This window comes from Gopherus evgoodei, chromosome 6 (assembly GCF_007399415.2).
Source record: "Gopherus evgoodei ecotype Sinaloan lineage chromosome 6, rGopEvg1_v1.p, whole genome shotgun sequence".
NCBI lineage: Eukaryota > Metazoa > Chordata > Testudines > Testudinidae > Gopherus > Gopherus evgoodei.
This window is the reverse complement of record NC_044327.1, coordinates 102,473,067-102,495,356: the sequence shown is the minus strand read 5'-3', so window position 1 is coordinate 102,495,356 and position 22,290 is coordinate 102,473,067. Positions and strand designations below refer to the sequence as shown.

The following is a 22,290-nucleotide window of genomic DNA, read 5'->3' as shown; positions in this document are numbered from 1 at the left end:
CACTAAAAGCCCAAGAAGGGGTCTGGGAATTTAAACAGGCCCAGGTCGGGGGCTGAAGACCCTGCAGAGGGCCAACCATGCGTTGAACATTGTTAACCCAGAAGGGGATTTTTACTTGAAGGCGTGACCTGGCTGGAGATCTGGGACAACTGATGAAGGCAAAGTGTCCTGGGGTCACTGATCTATACCAGAGCAGGCATGGACTTAGAGCTAGCCGAGAAGGGGCTGAGAACTGAGACAAGGCTACAGACATTAACAAGGTAACAGACAGGCCCTGTTGGACCTTTTACCTCAAAAGGGGTTCATCCATCCATTCACCTATTAACTGAGTGACTTAGCCAGAGGGCTGAGCCACTGAAGACCTGCCTGATGAGGGCAACAGCCAACAAGGGGCACCATGAGCAGAGTGTGTGCTTGTGCAGGTTTGCACCCAGCTGACGGTAGAACTTTGATTTTATGAACACCAATCTACAAATTACCAGCTATATGAACAATTTTTCCCAAAGTAAAAAAATACACACAAAAGTGATGTCGATGAAGAACAAATCAATGTCCCTTCACATTCCAATGCCTTCAATGCATTGGAAGTCACTTTGCAGTGGGTAGTTTAAAGGAAGAGAACAAAGTGATGCAGTGCACCATACTGTAACTTAAGCACCATACGTACTGTAATTTTGAGATGTTCAATTGTATGAACTTTTCAATCCCAATTAGTTCTTAAACAGAGGTTCTATTGTACTTGTGTGTTCTCTCTCATTCATTTGTAGACTTTCTGTAGGAGAACTCAGATTTTCTCATATGTCTCAAGTGCCATACAACCCTACGGTGTTATTGTGCAAAAATATTTGATTCAAAAATATAAATGAAGCCTACCATTTATTTTATAATTATATATTTAGTTAGTGGAATGGTGACATGAAAACAATTCACACAAAAATGTCTGACTCAACTTGCTGGGTCAACCTGCAAGACCTCCCAAGCGCTCTGCGCCCTCCAGCAGAGCACTACATGATTTGGCCTTCAGCAACAAAACATCAGTCGTGATACCATCTGAGTATGAGTTCTTTGGGGCAGGGACTGTTCCTTCTCATCCGTCTTCGACTATCATTAAAAGGGAATAATAATAATAGTACAGGGTGCTTGTTGAGTCTCAGGAAAAAAAAGAAAATGTAGTTTGGGGGGGAAAGAGGGAAATGTTGCTCTTTACATAAAGATAACTATATTCTGAGAGGGGAGAAGTGAAACTATTTAAATTTACATACTGTGTGCACATGTGCTGGCTACTGATTTTAAGGAAATCTCAATGTTTTTTCTGAAACAAACATTAATTATGCCCAGGCAATGTTCTGAGCAAGGTACAAGGCACTGAATAAGACAACGTAATGCAAGTACAATGAAATATTTTAGGACAGTGTTACATAGTTTTCAAAAGCATCTACTTTAAAGTATGTACTCATGTTGTACACTGCTCAGCAAGATAGGTGTTCTACATTAAGTCAGGGTGAAGAGGTAACATTTAGAGCACACCTTCCCTAAAGAGGTTCACTGATCTAGGTGATCACAGCACTTTTCAAAGTGTAATTACAATACATTCTTCACATAGCCATTAAAAATAAACCCTTCCTAGCACTAGTCTGCCTTCTGTTCCTTTGACCCTCCCTGTTGGTTACTCCAGTAATAACAGTAGTAACAAATACTACTTCATACTTTTCTCAGATCCGTCAAAACTCTGAAAACCTTTTAGGTACAAAAAAGGTGCAACTATGTAACTGCTGAATCAAATTAGACCTGACCCTTAAGAAATGGTTATTTAAATATGGATAAAACAGGCTTTTACTAGTATGAAAAATCTTGCTTAAATTCACTATTAAATCAGCCTCACTTATATACCAACAGTTCAAATACAGTATGATTTTCTGTATTTTAGGAACAACTTAGATTGTACAGCATGCTGACGGAAAGTGTGATTATATCGAAACACTATTACTGTTCCACACCAACATCCCATAAATATCTTCTTCTTTGCTCTGCCTGCAAAGGGTTTCAGTGTTGCTTAGACTCAACAGCTCTTCCATATGTCCCTCAGTGTTATTTCCAGGTACAGTGAGTTGCCACAGGAATCACTGCAATCTTTCAGCAAGCCAGAGAGCAGAAATGACATAGAACAATAGGAACCTGAGACTGTACAGTACATCAACATGGGTTTTACATTACATGCTGGCCTACACTATGACCTTCTCCACCACCACCCTTCTTCATTCTTTCCTTTCTTGAATGTATTTCTGGAGAAAGATTCCAAAGCCTTCTACTTCCTGGCTTCTCCATACTAACAGATTGATGTTGGTTTCTTCTACCATTGCAGTTTAGGTGGTACTACTGCAGCTGTCCACTAGGTGTCATAGGGCTGAATCAGCAGACGTTTCCCCAGAAGGGAACACTCCAAGGACCCATCTACACTACAAACTTAAGTCAACTTCAGTTAAGTCAACATCCAGTTGCTGCAACAAGCCGGTACTGTGTATCCACACCACACTCATGTCAGTGCATACTCACTAGCAGCGCTTGCGTCGATGCAGAGAGTAGTGTACTGTACATAGCTATCCCACAGTGCAACTCGCCACAGGGGTTATGGAAAGGACTTGCAATGCCTCATGAGACCAAAAAACATTCTTGCAGAGGGGACGGGGAACATGGCTTCAACATCCCATGATGCCATTTTCTCCCTCCCTCTCCTGATTTCAACTGGAACCCATGATATTTCCTGCCTTTTTTCAAAAGGCTGGTATAGCTGTGCGTATGCCAAATCCCAAGAAGCATGGACCCCACTTAGCTGTGCACTGTTAATGTGAGCATTACAAACACCATATGCCTTATCTTGCAGTATTTCCAGAGCGACGCGAGAAGTTGCTGCATGGAACATTGCAATGTCCATTCCAGCAGCCTTGCTGGAAGTCAGAACGAAACAATTCCCAGTTTCTGCTGGCAGTCACACAGCAGCTGAACATGGGGGAAGCACAGTTTCAGGTCCCGAGAAACAAACACTGACTGGTGGATTGCACTGTTAGAGGATTATGATCAGTGTCTGCCAAACTTTCGTATACACAAGGCCACTTTCCAGGAACTGTGTGTGGGGCTCTCCACAGCACTGCAGTGCAGAGACACTACAAAGAGACCTGCTCCAACAGTGGAGAAGCGAGTGGTCATCGCTGTGTGGAAGTTACAACGTCAGACTGCTACTGGTAGGAGGGGAATCCAACACATCCACTCCATTGCTTCAGTTTCTCTCTCTCTCCTTTTCTACCTCCTTCCCAATTTTAAACTAATCAAGACTTTCATTCTCAAAACATGGACTTTTATTGAACAAACATACTGTAACAATCACAAATAGAGTTTAACCTGAATACCGAACAGAGTTTAACCTGAATATTGCTTACAGATGTGGTCATCTCATCTCAAAAAAGATAGACTGGCATTAGAAAAGGTTCAGAGAAGGGCAACTGAAATGATTAGGGGGTTGGAACAGGTCCCATATGAGGAGAGATTAAAGAGGTTAGGACTTTTCAGCTTGGAAAAGAGGAGACTAAGAGAGGATATGATAGAGGTATATAAAATCATGAGTGGTGTGGAGAAGGTAAATAAGGAAAAGTCATTTACTTTTTCCCATAATATAAGAACTAGAGGCCACCAAATGAAATTAATGGGCAGCAGGTTTAACACAAATAAAAGGAAGTAATTCACACAGCGCACAGTAAACCTCTGGAACTCCTTGCCTGAGGAGGTTGTGAAGGCTAGGACTATAACAGGGTTTAAAAGAGAAGTAGATAAATTCATGGAGCTTAAGTCCATTAATGGCTATTGGCCAGGATGGGTAAGGAATGGTGTCCCTAGCCTCTGTTTGTCAGAGGGTGGAGATGGATGGCAGGAGAGAGATCACTTGATCATTACCTGTTAGGTTCTCTCCCCTGGGGCACCTGGCATTGGCCATTGAAGGGCAGACAGGATACTGGGCTGAATGGACCTTTGGTCTGACCCAGTATGGCCATTCTTATGTTCTTAACCTTGGACACACGGTGGAATAAAATTGGGAAGGGAAAAACACATTCAGCTTGTCTTTAAAGGGGCAATGGCCTTGCCTGTCACACATCATATGTGCAGTTTTAGTCTTAGGATCCTCCCCTGGGGTTGAGTGGACAGGATATTACAATCTCCCACCCAACCCCTCCTGGAACATTTGGGAGAGAGGCAGGGGGAGTACGGAGATGTTGGAATGCCGTTCTGCAGGGGCTATGGAGGGAGTCTAGCCTCAAGGTGTTTCTCCTGAAGGTGAACCAAATGCCTCAACATGTCTATCTGTTCCTTCAGAATCTCCAGCATTTCCTGCTGTGTGCCATGATCACTCTCCTGGGCTGATCTCCTGCTCACCAGGTCCATGTCCAGTTTTTCAAAGAGAGAGAAATCCTCCACATTTTTTGCTCAGTGTCCACTGTCCCAGAGGCTTTCATAATCTCATTAAACATGTCATTATGTGTCCTCTTTCACCTTCGTCTTATCTGGGAAAGCAGCTCCACCAGTGTGGAGGAAGAGCCGAAGCCCTCACTTTCAGTTCTGAGCCATGGAAAGCACAAAGCAACCATTGTCAATGCAGAATCAATGTCTAGTGCAGAGCTGTTATATTAAAAAAAACCTCTCCCCTTATTTCACAGAAGTTTAAGGCAGAACACTTCATTTACACAAGATATTCATTGAACTGGTTTGCTGCCCCAGCCATGGTGCAATTACTATGGTCAACACCAACCCCTGCTACCCAAACAACAGCCATATTTTGTCTGAAGGGACAGAAAAATCACAATGGGAGAGGGGAGCACAGGCACTGTTGTCTGTGGATCAAGTAGTTGCAATGAAAACTCCCACAGTCTCCCCTACATGACCCTATTTGATATCACTCTTCTGAGGTAACAGAGGCAGCAAGGGAACAGATGCTGCAAGCATCCGGGTATAGACTGGATTCTTATGCTGCTATGTTGCGTACTGCAATGATGCCAGCTGAATTAACACTGTAGTGGCATGGGAAAGTGGCCTATGGCAGTGGAAGAAATAAGGTAGCCTTCCCCAGAAAGCTTCTGCAACAGATTGTAGAGTATCTCCACAAAAGTTTCCTAGAAATCTCTATGGAGGATTCCCAGGCCAACCCTGTGTACATGAACAGTCTTTCACGGGGCACTCTCTGCTTAGCTGGTGCGGCTACTGAGAAGCAGATAGCCACTCTACCTCACCTTCTTAATTTTATTTAAATAAGGAATATAAGAACATGGGACCCCAAAATATTACTTTGAATTTCATACTCACCAGAGGTTCCTTCCCTGACACCACGCTCTGCCACGATGCTGTTCTGCAATTGGCTGGACTGTTCCGGGGTTACAAACAGCTCCTGACTCAAAAGAAGCATGCATCCCCCACTCGCCTGTCTCCCATTCTCCTCCTCCTCTTCCTCATCCAAGACCTTCTCCTCAGCATTGTCCATGCTGGCCTGGGACTCCAACTCCTCAGAGGTATCTTGGGGGTCGTGGTGGGGTTGCCACAGAGAATCACATGCAGTTCCTTGTAGCAGTGGCACATCTACCACCAGAGCGACTGTTCACCTCCCTTGTCTCTGGTACACCTGCCTCAGTTCCTCGATTTTCACCTGGTACTGCTGCATGCCCTTGGTGCAGCCCTTCTCCCCCATGCGCAGCATGATTTGCTCATAGAAGTCTGTCTCTGCAACTGAATCAAAGCTGTGCCTGCACAGCTTCTCCTCCTCACAGACCAAGAAGATCCACCACCACCTCCTGTGTACTCCAGACTGGAGTACATTTGGAGCATGGAGCTGCCACGATTAGCTGTGCAGACGAGCTCTCAATGCCATAAAACAGGAAATGAAAATTCAAAACTTCCCAGTCCTTTAATGGGGAGGGGCTGTTTCCTGTGTACCTAGCTGCTGTGCAGCAGAGTTGAAAACGTTTACCAGAGCGGTCACAGCAGAGCATTATAGGACACCTCCTGGAGGCCAGTTAAATTGATGTAAGCAACGCAGTGTGTACACTGCCTCTAAGTCAATCTAACAACGTTGAAATAAGCACTATGCCTCTCACGAAGGTGGAGTAATTAAGTCGACACAGCAGGCAAGTTATGTCAGCAGAAAGGATCTAGTAGTGTAGACACATTCATTATTAGGTTGACATAAGACAACTTACATCAATTTAACAATGCAGTGTAGACCAGGGCTTCCAGCAATCCAGGAGTTCATGCACAAACAGCACAAGAGGCGAACAAGAATCTTGTGGGATGATAATTTTTGGTGTGTGCTGCCTGTGTACTCAACATATACAAAACCAGAAATATACATGAACATATTAGACAAAGTTGGTGAAGTAATACCTTTTATTGGACCAACTTCTGTTGGTGGAAGAGACAAGCTTTCGAGCTATACAGAGCTCCTCCTCAGGTCTTACCAATAAGAGATGTTACCTCACCCACCTTGTCTCTAATATCATGAGACCAATGCAGTTACAGCAACACTGCAATCAGCATATACATATAGTTGTATGAAGATTTATATTTTTGTTACTAAACAAGCCGCAGTTTGTGAAAATCATCTCCGCCTGCTTTTATCTTCCTTCCATGTTTCTGTAGTGAGGTTAACTTGAGATTCATAGCTTCAATATTTTTCCGATTTGCTAACTGCTGCCTCCAGCTTGGTCTCCATTTTACTAATTATATTTTAAAAACTGTTAGAACAACATTATTTAGGTTGCAAATTTAAGCACTTGAAACGTCAGATTTATGGTTGCCTGTGCAAACTAATTTGTTCCTTTTGTGCATATGAATTATGATGCGGTCTTAAATTACATAATCATATACTATTTTTTCTACAGGAAATCAGCGGAAATCTCAAAGATGATTTCATTTAGAAAGGAAAAAGATAAAAACAAATTCCATTACATCAGTGGGTCCCCAAACTGGCGCGCCAACCTAGGGAGGCATGGAGGAATGTTTGGGAGAGAGGGTCCAGTACCCACAGGGGTAGGGAGGGAAAGCCATGCTTCCAGCCCTGCTCTGCCCCCAACCCCATTCAGCCCCAATTCCTGCTCTACCTCCAGACTGCAGCTCTGCTCTCATTCTCTCCCTGACTCCAACCCCAGCTCCTGCCCCACTTCCATCTTTGGCCCAAGCTCTGCTGCTGAGGAAGCCTTGGCTGTGCAGTAAGGAGAGTGGGGGGGACACACACGTGAACAGATTCTATTAATGGAGGGGCATGACTGGAAAAGTTTGCACACCACTGCATTATATACAACTATACTAAATAGGAGGTGAACAGTGTGAAAGCATGGATTGATTCCAGTATAGCTGCACTGCAATTACTGAGACAGGGACACTTCTACTAGGGCTCAGACAGCTTCTCTAAGAATGGGCTCCACCCAGCATGGGTAGATGTAATCTAGTTAGCTCATAGCATGTTTTAATATAATTAGACATTCCTATTTAGACAACTTTTGGATGGACATTGCCTGATCTTTAACCCTTTCTGCACATGCTACAAACAGCTTGAGAGCTCCCCCAAAAGGTCTCATTCTATCAAGGTATTATTAAAGAGCCCTACACGTGTCAAGGATATGCACTTTGTCTTCCCTCTGGAGGCTTAGGGAAGAAAACTGGGAATCGAGGAGTGGGGTGGGGAAATCAGTTGATTCAAATAAAAATCTGAAATAAATCTGATCAGAACTTAGCATGCTGCTTAAGCATTATCTTAGCTCTGTGAAATATGGCATACAGTGGACCAGCCATAAGGGCCTGAATTTCCTCTGCCCTTCAAATTCTGCAGAGATAGATGGTATAAAGAGCAAGTTGCCAGAGGCTTAAAAGGAGTCCCATTAAACCAACTAAAAGTGTGCTGAGGTTCTAAGACGGAGGGGGCTCCCTAACAGGGGGCAACACATTAATGAGGCCCTTGAGGAATCTTAGGGTTGGCAAAATTTGATATGACCTGAAAAGTGGGATGTATTGATATTGCTTCTGAATATTTTCTTATGGAGCTAACTGATATTCCAGAATATCAGGAAATAAGTTTCTAAGGTGACATTGTGCTGCCCAAATAGAAAACCTCTTTCATTTAGCTGTATAGGCCAGTCTAGTAGATTTTTTTCTGCTATGCACCAAAATGTTCTGGGCTTCAAATGAGTAGTTTTTCTCAATGGAAATTAACCAGCCAGCATCCACACTGCAACAATACTGGGTTCAGGAGTAGACGTTGACCACAGTCCTATTAGATCACATCAGGTAAGAAGTTATGTGACTGGAGGCTATACATTCCTTAGGTCTGAATACAAAAATTATATGGGCCAAGCTGGGGCTAGTATTACCCATTACTGCTGAGTCCTGCGTGATTTTCCTCAGGACGCTTGCTATTAATGGCATTGGTGGGTAGATGTGCATGATCCCTGGTGTCCATGAGATGAGAAATGCACTGAACTTGGATCCTGGACCTTCCCTGCCCAACTCCCCTTAAAGAGAATGTTGACATTTCTCATTCTGACCTGTAGTAAACAGGCCCAATCTTGGTTATCCCCATCTACGGAAGATGGTCTGCAGGGCAGAGTCCTTGACAGTTCACTTGTAGTTGTCTAAGATTCTATAAGTCTGATAGATGCAGAATCACTGATGAGATTTGGTGACAAAGGTACCAGTTCCCAAGATGAACAGCTAGTTTGCAGAGCAGAGATAGCCAAATGCTTAGGTTCACAGCATTTCTAAGTACTAGGACATTTATGTGAAAGTGAGTCTCCTCAAGAGTCCAGAAGCCTTGGGTTTGAAAGTGGTCTAAGGGAGCTCCCCACCTCTAACTTTGAGGTATCTGTCCCCAGCATTTTGGAAGGTAGAGGTGAAAAAGTGGTATTCTTTGCACACCCAGCAAAGGTCCTTCCATGAATCTAATGATGAGAGGAATTCTAGTAAGACCTGAACTCTCATGCCATGTGATCATAGAACCACAAGGTTAGAAGGGACCACAAGGGTCTTCTAGTCTAACCTCCTGCCAAGATGTAGGATTTGTTGTGTCTAAACCATCCAAGACAGATAGCTATCCTCCCTTTTGAAAACCTCCAGTGAATGAGCTTCCACAACCTCCCAACGCAGTCTGTTCCATTGTCCTACTGTTCTTACAGTTGGGAAGTTTTTCCTGAAATTGAATCCAAATCTGCTATGCTGTAGTTTGAACCCATTGCATCTTGTCCTGCTGTCCATGGCAAGAGAGAACTTCTCCATCTTTTTTATGGCAGCCTTTCAAATATTAATCTCTTTTCCCAAACTAAGAATATCCAGTTCCTTCAGCCTTTGCTCATATGGCTTCCATTCCATCCCTTTGAACATCTATGTCACTTGCCTCTGGATCCTTTCAAGTTTCTCTACATCCTTGCTATACATTGTTGACCAGAATTGGACACAGTACTCCAGCTGAAGTCTACTAGTGCTCAGTAGAGTTGTACTATCGCCTTCCCTGATTTGCATACTAGGCCTCTGTAAATGCAACCTAAAATTATATTTGCTTTTTTTGCAACTGTATTGCATTGACTCAAGTTGAGGTTGTGATCCATCACAACTCCCAGATCCTTATCAGCAGTGGGGGGGAGGGATAGCTCAGTGGTTTGCGCATTGGCCTGCTAAACCCAAGATTGAGAGTTCTATCCTTGAGGGGCCAAAAATCAGTATTTGGCCCTGCTAGTGAAGGCAGGGGGCTGGACTCAACAACCTTTCAAGGTCCCTTCCAGTTCTAGGAGATACATATATCTCCAATTATTATTACACTGCTCTACAGACAAAATGCTTCTGAAATAAATGTAGTCCAACTTTACTAATTCTGGGTCACTGAGAATGAAAATGATGCTTAAAATTGTTGATTGGCTCTAGTTTTCAAGATATGCTATTGGGTCAGTATATACGACCCTTGACTTGGGAATGGCGGAGGATAAGTGAGTTATAAAGGGAAGGGATCTCAATTTAAACCAGAAATGACTAAAATACATCTTTGACTGGATCTATGAATAAATCTATGACTGGGTTTGGACAGTACTTGCTTTTTAGGCAAAACAATGAATGATGCAATCTGAAGCTGGTATTGCATCATATGATGCAATTCATATCATGTGTTATTCCTAGAAGTCATGGATGATGCAATCATAACGAAGCTTACATCACTCTGCTGAACAAATTGCCCTATATCAGCTCTAGAAATCATAGTGTCGTGCTCTCTTATTTGTCAGTGTTTGATTTTGCAAAGGGACACATTTCTGTTTAGCCAAAGTGAGCAGAGATGCCTCGTACTTGTGTGAACAGTGCAGATAACTTCTGCTATGTTGTGGTGAAGTGACTTTTGCATCACAAAAGCGCAGTATAACCACTATGGTTAAGAAAGCCTATCACCTTTATTTTGGCTGCAAAATTGGAGATCAGGACAAGAGGTGGGCCCCAGACATATGCTGCAACACTTGTGCAACAAATCTTCGCCAGTGGTTGAACAGGAAAAGGAAATCTATGCCTTTTGCAGTGCCAATGATTTGGAGAGAGCCAACAGATCATACCAGCAATTGTTACTTCTGCATGGTGCCTCCAGTTGGGAAAGGTGTGTCAAAGAAGAAAAAGTGGACTGTGCATTATCCAAACATTCCATCAGCTATACGCCCAGTACCCAAAGAGAAGGACTGCCGGTTCCTGATGCACCAGAATCACTCTCACTTGAGTCAGACGAGGAAGAGGAAGAGGATGAAACTTCTGGTCCTGAACCATCAGTGTCACAGGACCCACATTTTCTCCCATCCTCCTCCACTGAACCACACCTCATAACACAAGGTGAACTGAATGACCTTGTCAGGGATTTGGAACTACCCAAGAGTAAGGCAGAGCTGTTGGACTCCAGACTACAGCAGTGGAATCTCCTGGCAGGCCATCAGGGCAAATGGAGCCCATCAATGCTTGCAGACTATTGCTGGACAGTGACAAGAGATGCTCCATTTAATGAATACAAGAGACAAGCCAAGAAGTGCCGAGTAGACACTGAATAGGACTAAACTATGTACATAATAGTTTTTTACCTTTTGTTTCTGTAGGGGACTGCGGAAAACTATGTCACGGCCTACCTAGGGTATCTCCGCTTTCTCGGTGGCCTTGTGGAAAGCCCCTGCTTGCTAAGTGGCCAGTCATTGTAGGACACGGCATGCCAGTTATAACTTGCTTTTAACTGGTTGAAACCAGTTTGTATGGCCTTAGGCCAAAGGGCGGGCATAGCTTGTGGGAAGTCCCTTTTTGCATATGTATGAGTTGCTTTTGTATTGTGTATATATAGCTGTATGCTCCCGGTCCCACCTTTGGACTCCGACCCAGGCCGAGCTGAGCTTTGGTGCTGGGTTCCCCGCCAAAGTGACAGCAACACCCAGAGTCCCCATTGCAAATGTGTCACTCTACCTTCATTAAAGCCAAATAACTCACAGTGTGTGTGGGCCTCGTTCTTGCAGAGCATCCAAGCACGTTACAGTTTCATAATAAATTTTATTTACATAACCCTTTTGCTGATTTTTAAAGTGTTCCATAAACAGGACAGGTGAAATATTATCATGTAAAGCAACCATAAACAGATGAAAAGACCTAGGTTTACAATTTATGATTAAAACTCTACTATCTACACAATATACATAGACATAAAATGTAAAAACTTAAATATCTTAGAAACAGTAGCCAATCAGTTGTTTTAATTGCCATATTTGAATTCAGCACATCAAAATACATAATAAATATCACATTTTATCTCTGAAGCAGACAACTTCTCAAAAATTGTAGACCAGTGTCATAAGCCAGTTAGCCCCCATTCGTATTTGTGCATTTGGTCTTTCTTCCTTAAGCATAGCACCTCACATTTGTATTTGTTAAATTACACTTTGCTGATGTCTGCTGTATAGATACAAAGATTTGCATGGCGCATAGATGAAGTCTGGCATATTGCGGGCATATTTTCTTGAGGAAAAAAAGGCTAGGGGAAGACCTGATAAGTCTTCAAATATGGTAAGGGCTCTTAAAAAGAGGGCAGTGATCAAATTGTTCCACTAAAGGTAGGACAAATAATCAGCTTAGACTGCAACAAGGAAGATTTAGGTTAGATATTAGGAAAAACTCTTTAACTATAAGGATATTGAATATGTTACCAAAGGAGACTGTGGAATCTGTTTATTAGAGATTTTTAAGAACAAGTTAGACAAACATGACAGAGAGGGTCTAGGTATACTTGGACCTGCCTCAGCACAGGGGGATGGACTACATGATCTATCGCGGTCCCTTCCAGCCCTACACTTCTATAGGTGCAGGAAGCCATATGACGCAGGAGCTAGACACATACAGACATTTGTAGTTGAGCCTGCAGCTGGGTTGATATGGTCTGCCATGGTCTCAAATCTCCCCTGTGGTAATCAAGCTCTTGCTTGTGACAAGACAAAAAAAAAAAAAAATTACACAGCTCGTGTAAATTCTGTTCTTTGGGTTAGCCACCTATTCTTATAGTAGTACTCATCCCCTATATCCTCCAACGATGTCAGCCTTGATATGCCACTCATTCACTTCTTCTACAGCAATTACTTTTTCTACACTGCCTCCTACACATGGAATATCATCTTAATTATGATTCACCAAGCTGTTTATTCACTTCTGTTCATTAAATCCCTTCTTCAGACTCCTCCTGAATTGTCAACAAGAAAGGAGTCAACAAACAAACTTCCAAAATTAAAGCAGCCATGTGTTCTTATTGTAACAACTCTGGTCCTTCCGCTACCTAAAATTTGTTACCCCATCTCAACCTCCTTCCTTGAATGGCCACAATATTTCAATACTCCAAGTTTTCACTATGATCTTCTCCTTCATGGCCCAAAACACATACCGATGAAGCAAGGAGCACAACTCCAGAGAAGTGGTGCAAGGCTTGCGGTGGACCACTGCTGGAAGAAGCTTAGAATTTGCCAGTACAGAAAACCTCCTTCAGCCTCAATTGGGCAATCAAGAATAATAAATAATAAAACTTAGATTTTTCTATCTCTAATTAATTCTTCAACGCCATCAGTCTGTAAGTTAGAAATATTTCACCACAATTTTCAACCTTCCATTTACAGGATGGTGGATTAAAAGACCAAATTTGGCTTCTTTGGTCTCTAAAATTACATGACTATATGGATGTAAACATTATTTGATGTGATTATTCTGAAATGTGTTACTGGGAACTAAATCAAGACGATGAAGTATCTACGTCTCAGATACCACCAATAACTAGCACTGATTTTGTTAGTATCATGAAGCCAGCAACCAAAGAAAAACATTGACTAAACTACTATCACTCCAGAGGTGGTGTCTCCAGATTATGAATAAGACTTCTTGGCCAGATAACGTGAAGAAGCTTGCCATTGGTGCTGTCCTGTAGTACCTGTACTGTGGATAAACCAAGGGGCTCAGTTTATCCAGGGAATTCACCAACACTAAATTCATTAATTAAAATTTTAAACAGACAAAGTCAGCTTCTTTCTTGCCATTTTTCCAGTCTCTTCACATTCTCTCATTCTCTCATCTCCCACATTTTATATTGAATCAAGTGCCGTTTCTGCCTACAATACCACGCTAGGGCTTTGCTGGACCTCCAACTCCTCCATTTCATGGTTAAAAAAAAACAGGAGTACTTGTGGCACCTTAGAGACTAGCACATTTATTTGAGCATAAGCTTTCGTTGGCTACAACCAACTTCATCGGATGCATAGAACGGAACACACAGTAAGAAGATGTTTATACATACAGAGAACATGAAAAGGTGGAAGTACCCACACCAACTGTAAAAGGCTAATTAATTAAGAGAAGCTATTATCAGCAGGGGAGAAAAACTTTTGAAGTGATAATCAAGATGACCCATTTTGGACAGTTGACAGTGAGGATACTTTAACATGGGGAAAGAGATTCAATTAGTGTAATGACTGAGCCATTCCCAGTCTCTGTTCAAACCAAAGTTAATGGTATCTAGTTTGCATATTAATTCAAGTTCAGCAGCTTCTCGTTGGAGTCTGTTTTTGAAGCTTTTCTGTTGTAAAATTGCCACCTTAACGTCTGTCACTGAGTGAGTAGAGAGACTGAAGTGTTCTCCTACTGGTTTTTGAATGTTATGATTCCTGATGTTAGATTTGTGTCCATTTATTCTTTTGCATAGAGACTATCTGGTTTGGCCAATGTACATGGCTGAGGGCCATTGTTCTTTTTTGCTGATACAGACTAACACGGTTGCTACTCAAACCATTTCATGGTGTACCTTAGCTAAGTGAGGGGGGGCTATTTATATCTACACAGTAAAAGTACCCTTTTGGGGCATCTGGGTTAAGGAATGCCTAATCTTCTGAGTAGTCGTCTAATCAAAGAAACAGATTATCTCATTTATTTAACAAATTCAAAACTTAAAGTCTTGCAATTTAAGAAGAAAAAACAAAAGGAATTACACAATTGCTATGTCAAAAGAGAAACTTAACTCTGGACACTGGACTTAGGCAAAAGAAGGAAGAACAGCATTTCAAATATTTCAAGTATTTATGTATTTGTGATTTTAAAGTCTCCACAGATTTTCTACTGATTCAAAATCTTTTTTTAAAAAGAAAACTTCTAATATTTTAGAAATTGGATTCAAACCAGATTCAATGTACCAAGGTAATATTGTTTAAAAATACAATATAATTTGTTCAGCTAAATGATGCAAGAGGTCAGGATACTCCAAGAGTCAAATAATCAGAAAATTGAACATGTTAATTCACTTTTTTGATGTTTAAGAATCTAAAACAGTGTTTGATAAAAGGCAAATGTCTGCAACAGAGCACAGCAAGCTTTGCTCTCTGTCTCAAACAATACTAAAGAATGATGAAGAGTTAATGAGACCAAGAACAGCAGATAATATGAAAGTGGCTGTGTTTTCTATAAGCTGTAAATGAAATTTTTTTTGTATAATTCTACAGAAATGGAGAACCTGGGTGTATTAGAAGCTCCAGGAGGTAACTAGAATGGTACATACACCACCTTCCACTACAAGGAGGAGTATTCCTTCAGCCAAACAAAAGGAATAGTACATAATCAGCATCTGTTTCACATAACTGCTTGGCTGCTGAAAGAAGAAATCTAAAGAAAGTATGAGTTTTAACAGTCAGTCCTTAAAGTATTTCAAATGAAACTTCACTGTGCTCAGGCAACTGGACAAGGCTTGCAATTTTCCAAAGGCTAAGATTGCAAGGCAATTTTTAAATTAATTGAGAATATCACAAATTAAAATCTAAACGGAACTTTTCCCTTTTGATTGACATGCTGCAATGAATAGTGAACCTTTGAAGACAGATTCCTTTCAGCCTCTCCAGATTCTCAACATCAACTGCCCAGACAAGACTGCTATAGTACAGAAAACAAAACTCAGCCACAACATGTTAGTGTTTGGGAGGGTGGGGTGGAGTGGGGGGAACAGAGATCTTAAAAACTAACCTAATACAGGCCTCTCTCCCTCAACATCAACGGCAGAAATTCCAGAACAAAGTTTAGCAGAGAAAGAGAAGTTACAAAAACTAAACTGGTAAGACTTATTTCTGTACACTGTTTATACCAATACAGAAATGATGTAGTCTACTATATACAGCAATTCACCTCCACATACACAAACAGAGGAAGGGGAAAAATATCAGGGGCCAACAATGCCCGACAGGATCAACACGCTGACGCACTGCAATCAAGTCAAAGGTGTTGCAGTCTTCACCATGCTTCTACAGAAAATATAAACATATGTAAAAGCTGCCCTGCATCTCTTTCCAAGTGAGGTCTTCACTTTTCAGCCCTCCAGAAAGCTCCACCTCCTCTTAAGAATCTTCACCCTAATGCAACAGAAAACATCCCTCCCACTTCAAAAAAAAATATTAAAAATAAACAACCATCAGGTTGGGCACTGAAGCCCTTGAGTCCAAATCAGTATCTAACTACCTGACATCTACCTTTAACTGACTACATTTAGACTCCAAAATGTGGCCCCAAGTGACTTTATTTTGCGACATTGGGAAAGAATTGCACAGCTAAATAGAACTCAGATATCTGTCACTCAGGCACTATGGTGACAAGTACAATATAAATGCATAGACAAATATGTCATAATTAAGGCTACAATTCTGTCATAAAGGTCACTGATTCCATTACTTTCCAGGACCTCTGACTTCTTCTGGGCCAGCTCGGGGCCATCGGAACAGTGGTCTCCAGCCCGCCAGAGCAGCAGCTGGGGTTGGGTGAGCTGCAAGCCCTGGCAGCACTCTGTCCTTTATACAGTGAAATGAAAGTAAAATATCGATCAAATATGAAATTGATTAAAAGTGTTATACCTCCAAGTTCTTTTACATTCAAGACAGCATTCTGGAATGGCACTGCTTTTATGCTAAAACCTAAAATTAGAAACAAAAAGTGTTAGTAACTTATTTGGTAAGGTATTTTAGAATAGACTGTATCCATTAAAACTACTGTGCTCACTGTGGTTTTAGATAGGTTACTCAGTCACATTAAATATAGATTGGACAGAAGCAAATCAATGAATACAAGTAGACCTATAAGGAGGGCCCTACCAAATTCACGGCCCATTTTGGTTAATTTCAGAGTCGCGGGATTTTTAAATTGTAAAGTTCATGGTTTTAGATATTTAAATCTGAAATTTCACAGTATTGTAACCATGGGGGTCCCAACCAAAAGGTGTGTGGGGGGGGCATCTCAGTATTGTCACCCTTACTTTTGCGCTACTGCCTTCAGAGTTGGGTAGCCCGAGGGCAGCTGCTGGCTTGGTGCCCAAATCTGAAGGCAGCACCACTGCCAGCAGCAGTGCAGAAGTAAGGGTGGCAATACCATACCAAGACACCCTCAATTCTGCACTGCTGCTGGTGGCGGCGATGCCTTCTGAGCTGAGCTCCCACCCAACAGATGCAAAGCTTCCTACAGCCAGGGAGGTTCCCAGAGGTGGGTCTGACCCTGCCCTGGGAGCAGCCTGTGCAGGGGAAGAGGAAGTCCTATCCCTCCCCAGACCATCCGGGACTATCAGTTGGAGTCTGGTGCAAAGTAGAAACCCCTGGCCAGGGCACCCCCAGCCCCACCTCTCCCCAGCTCCAGGTCCAGCACTTGGGAGTTAAAGGGACCTTGGGCTGGCTGTAGGAGAGGGGCAGGGGGTTACCAAGGGCCCTGGACAATTGCTCAGTTGCCCACCTGTAAGGTTAGCCCTGCTCCCCCCACAAAAAGTTACAACCTCCCCATACCATGTCACCCTCACTTCTGCACGCTGCTGGTGGCAGCACACCTTCAGAGCTGGGCTCCTGGCCACCAGGTGCTGCTCTCTGGCACGCAGCTCTGTGAAATCTGGTTTCCCCTACAATAGCCAGATTTCCCAGGGGAGATCAAATTTCACAGTCTGACTCACATTTTTCATGGCCGTGAATTTGGTAGGGCCCTACCTATAAGCTTGTCAACATAACCTTTCTATAAATAGAGATTTATTAGCTTTGCCACAGAAACTCCATTCTGCTAATAACTTGTGCAACAAAGCATTATCCCCATCTTCCACATTCGTACTTAACTTAAAAGTGATGTGGGAATGTAAGTCCAAAAAATAGAAGTTGATAGAACGTGCATGTTTTTTTGGCAATCCCCATTAAAAAATTTTTACTGAAACTGAAGTTTTGCATTAATACTAATAATATTAGGTAACCATTCTAGGATTTTTAACATAGAAAGAGACTAGGAAAATAAACTGAACTGCATACGTTGTTTTACTTAAAGTATGCTTTTCTTGGTCACTCTTAATATGTTGATAAAGGGTTAATAAATTATGTAGTAGACATTACAACCCTGTTCAGACATGAGTAGTATGTTACAAACACTTCAGTAGGTGTTACATACGTTTATAACCAACCCATTGAGTGACTGGACTAAATCTGTAACAATTTAATCAATATTTTAATAAAAGGTTAATAATCATTTATTAGCCCTTTATAAACTATAAACAGAAGAAGATCCCAGATGCATAGGAAGAAGCACTGCACTTGAAGCTGCTCATGGCAATCTGCTGCCATAGCCCAAACTTGAGTGCAATGAACCCCTTCCATTCCCTAGAACAGAGGCTCTGAATTGGGGAGGGAAGGGGGCACACAGCCAGCTTTCTGATAGTTTGGTGGTTAGGGAAGAAATGGTGGGGCCATGCCTCAGATTGCACCACCATTCGCTCTGGTTTGGCCTGGCCAAGTTTGAACGAGTGGCATTGCAACCCAGCACACTGGGTCCCAAGCACCAGTCTGGGTGGGCCCAACTGCCCCTGGCACCTAAGCAGAAATTGCTGCTCTAGGCAGCTGCCTAGTTTGCCTAGAAGGTCCTCTGGCCCCTGGTTAATAATGGGAGAGAATACTGGGCTCCCACTAATTGCTAGGCAGCAGCAGAGGAGCCTGAGGAGCACCATGTTGGGGGTTTCCAGAAATCTCAGGGTGATCAGTAGGGCCTCAGTGAGGACAGGGTCAAGTCACCCCAGGATCACAAAAATGCAGAAAAGGCAGCAGCAGCGGTGGGAGGCACCACAGGACTCAAAGAAGGCTTTTCCTTGGCCAGGACTGGGAGAATGGACCCCATAGGGACCTGGGGGTTGAGGACCAAGCTGAACTCCCTCTCTCTCACCTTACCCCCAATTCATATGCAGGACCATGTGCAGTGGGGAAGGGCAGTCAGGGAAACATATAGGTGTTGGGGGAAAGCCTGGAGTAGCAACAGTTTGAGCCAGAGGAGAAAGGCCAGGTAGCTCCTTGCAAGGGAGGCTAACTAGACCCCCTTAACACAGTATAATGAATGGGTGTCCCCCTCCGAGCCAGGGGGGGGGTATAGAGGGGGACAGACAGGCTGCCTGACCTCTCATCCCACTGCAGAGCAAGTGCACGTATGATGGGAGGAAGGCTGTCCAGTGTGACAGCTAGTATGGCAGCACCCTCTACTCACCACAGAGTTGTGTGGTCCCTCTTACAAGAGGGAGGGCGGATGGGTGGACTCTTACCACTACAGAGCTGTGAGGGGCAAGAAGGAGAATAGGGGAGATAAAGGGACATTCCCACAGTTTGGAATTTCTTACAGGGATTCCCCAAGTCCTAGAGTCCAGACTCTAAGGGGTACAGCATTCTATAAGCTTGGCAGAGGTCTGGGACCAGGCTGCAGCAGAGCAATGGCAGGAAGAATGTTACAAACCAAACACCTCTGAGTGTTCCATCTTGCAGAAGGAACTGAGGGATGGGGCCACAGACCATTGAGAGAGTTCCCTCTGTGAGGGGGACATATGTATATCAAGCACCTCTGTAGTTAACAGTAATTGGGGAAACTGAGGCACAGCTCTGGGCAGCTGCAGCCAATACTCCAGTCGAAACTGGGAAAGAAATTTGGAAAAACTGAAGCACAGCTCAGGGTGTGTCTGAAGCCAAGATTCCAGCATAAATTGGGGACCAACACTAGGGGAAAAAAGGTCCAGATCAGGGTTGTTATGGCCACAGTCCCAGCAGATATTGATAACAAAACTGTGAGGAAACTGAGGCATGGCCCAGGATGGCTGTGGCCAAGATTATATGTGCAGCAATTGGGAGGCTGCAGTCTAAGACAAAGGACTTTTACATAGAGAGTGACCCTGGATATTGGCGGACACCTCAGTCAAGGACCCTGACAGGCACCACATACTGAGGCAGGGCAAATACCCACCTTCCCATCCATGGAATCAGAGTAGAACTGGATTTCTTTAAGATCTACTATGGGCATTACGCTAGTCACCCTTTTTCCTTGGGGGCTGGGAAGGAATTTTTCCCTCATCACCAGACAGGCCAATGTGGAGAGGGTTTCTTCACCTCCCGCACAGCAGGTCAGGGAGGTTAGGTTAATGTGGCAGATATCCAGTGCAAGTACTTGTTATGGAAGGGACACTGTGATTGGATCAAGTAGACTGGAAGGGATGGGGGATTTAGAGGAAAGCACCCCTTCAGGAAGGTGGGGACAGGGGCGGCTCCAGGCCCAGCACGCCAAGCGCCTGCTTGGGGTGGCAAGTTGCGGGGGGCACTCTGCCGGTCGCCGCAAGGGAGGCAGGCAGGCTGCCTTAGGCGGCTTGCCTGCAGAGAGTCCGCCCGAAGCCTGCGGGAGGTCCATCGAAGCCGCGGTACCAGCGGACCTTCCGCAGGCAAGCCACCGAAGGCAGCCTGCCTGCCATGCTTGGGGCAGCAAAATGCCTAGGGCTGCCCCTGGCTGGGGAAGGGAAGTTTGGGGCTTCTAACTTCTAGCATAGCACACATGTTTACACATGCAATATCTTTGAAGTGGTTTGTTCAGGTACAATTCTGAGGGCTGCCCAAACAGAATAAAGGAACTGACATACCAGGACAGACCACTGGCTTCCAGTATTCTGGTTCTGACACTGGCCAATAACAGATGATTCAGAGGAAGATGCAAGAAACCTGCAGAGATCAATTCTGGAATAACCTGCCCATAGAGCAAGTTTCTTCCTAACCACGTGAGCTGGATGTTGGCTTATGCCCTGAAACAGAAGGGTTTTATCCCTTTTAAAGTCTATGAGATATAACTGCAATGGCAATGAATTCCATGGGTTAAATACACATTGTGTAAGAAACAGTATTATCTTGAATCATTTTTAAATTTCTTATCTTTCTATTTTATTTAAATTATTAAAATGTGAGGATATTGAGCACACCATGAAAACCAGTTAAGGCTGCTCATGGACAAGAATGCAAAACCCAAAACCACATACACCTCTACCCCGACATAACGCTGTCCTCGGGAGCCAAAAAATCATACTGCGTTATAGGTGAAACCCCGTTATATCGAACTTGCTTTGATCTGCCGGAGCGTGCAGCCCCCCAGAGCACTGCTTTACCACGTAATATCCAAATCCGTGTTATATCAGGTCGCGTTATATTGGGGTAGAGGTGTATATGAAAACACATACCTACATACACCAACTCCTCACACAAACACTGTCATACACCCCTTCCCTATCACACTAACAAATCAACTTTACTCAATTGCTAGGGTCGCATAACTAGAAAAAAATTACAAGATTGCTCTCCCTCCTTTATAACCTAATCTCTCCTCCTTATTAATTTTATACCCAGGTATTTGTTTTTGTCATTTCACCATTTTTCATTAATGCCTAGTATGTCACAATCATCTCTTATTGCCAAGCATCCTGGTTCTCCTATGTTTGTTTTTAAGCTTCTTGCATTGGTATAGATACATTTATAAGTTTTAGTTATGTCTGTTTATATTTAACTCCTTTATTTCACCCTGGTTTTGTAGAATTTCTCTCTGATCTAAACCTGTTCCTGCTCCATTCCTCTCCTTCGCTGACCAAAGAGAAAGGACTATGACCAGCAATAAACACTGACCATTGATTAAGTTTTCTTTTGGTTACTTACACATTCCACAGTGCTGCAGTGACTGACTTTGGAAGGACCTAAGTCCTGATGTGTATCCTCTAGTTTCCTTATCTCACCCCGTTTACTATCACCTTTTCCCCTCACTTTGTGCCTATGTAGCAAAGCCCCTTAAGGAATAAAACTTCAAAGGTTTCTTTCTTCCCTTTTTTGGTGTCTATGGAAAAATCCACAGGGGGTAGGACCTTTAGAAATTAACTATTTAGATACACCACCCATGTTACTGGAGAGCTCTCTCACTTTTAAAATGCACCAGATTGTATGTTTCTGTGAAAATTCCTCAGGTTTATTACTCAGTTCTAAACACTGTTAAAAAGATTATTTTAAAAAATGAATTACTATGCTGTAGATGACAGGTTTCAGAGTAACTGCAGCACACACTTTAAATCTAACCCAGTTAGTGTAGCTGTTCATCTTTAAACAAAAGATAACACACTTTTCAAACTATACACACACCCCACACAGTAGAACAATGAAAATGGGACTAAATAGGAAGTAGCCAAGGGGAAAAAAAAATGTTCATTTGGATAATTGATATAAACATATTAGGAACTAATCTTTATAAAATTGCTACTGTAAACTCAAAATTTCTGGGCTACAAGAGTATCAAGGATTAGCTTATTCTACGTATTCACTATTTAGTTCCCATATTTCTTTTCATTTCACTTCATTGTGTGCATCTGAATGATTAATAGAGAAACAAATATGAGATAATATCCCCCTTTTTATTATT

At 42.9% G+C, this 22,290-nt stretch overlaps 1 protein-coding gene across 13 annotated transcripts in view; it reads right to left on the bottom strand.

Moving 5' to 3' along the window:
• The window catches only part of ARL15 (ADP ribosylation factor like GTPase 15), a 322,749-nt gene that overhangs the window by 164,298 nt on the left and 136,161 nt on the right, over positions 1-22,290 (bottom strand). For all 13 annotated transcript variants that reach the window (XR_004000954.1, XR_004000951.1, XR_004000952.1 and 10 more), the window contains one exon: positions 16,440-16,499. Coding sequence is in view for 6 of the 13 variants with exons in the window: in XM_030567017.1 (XP_030422877.1) it covers positions 16,440-16,499 (60 nt within the window). In the remaining 7 variants the exon portion in view is untranslated. The remainder of the gene's footprint in view (positions 1-16,439; positions 16,500-22,290) is intronic.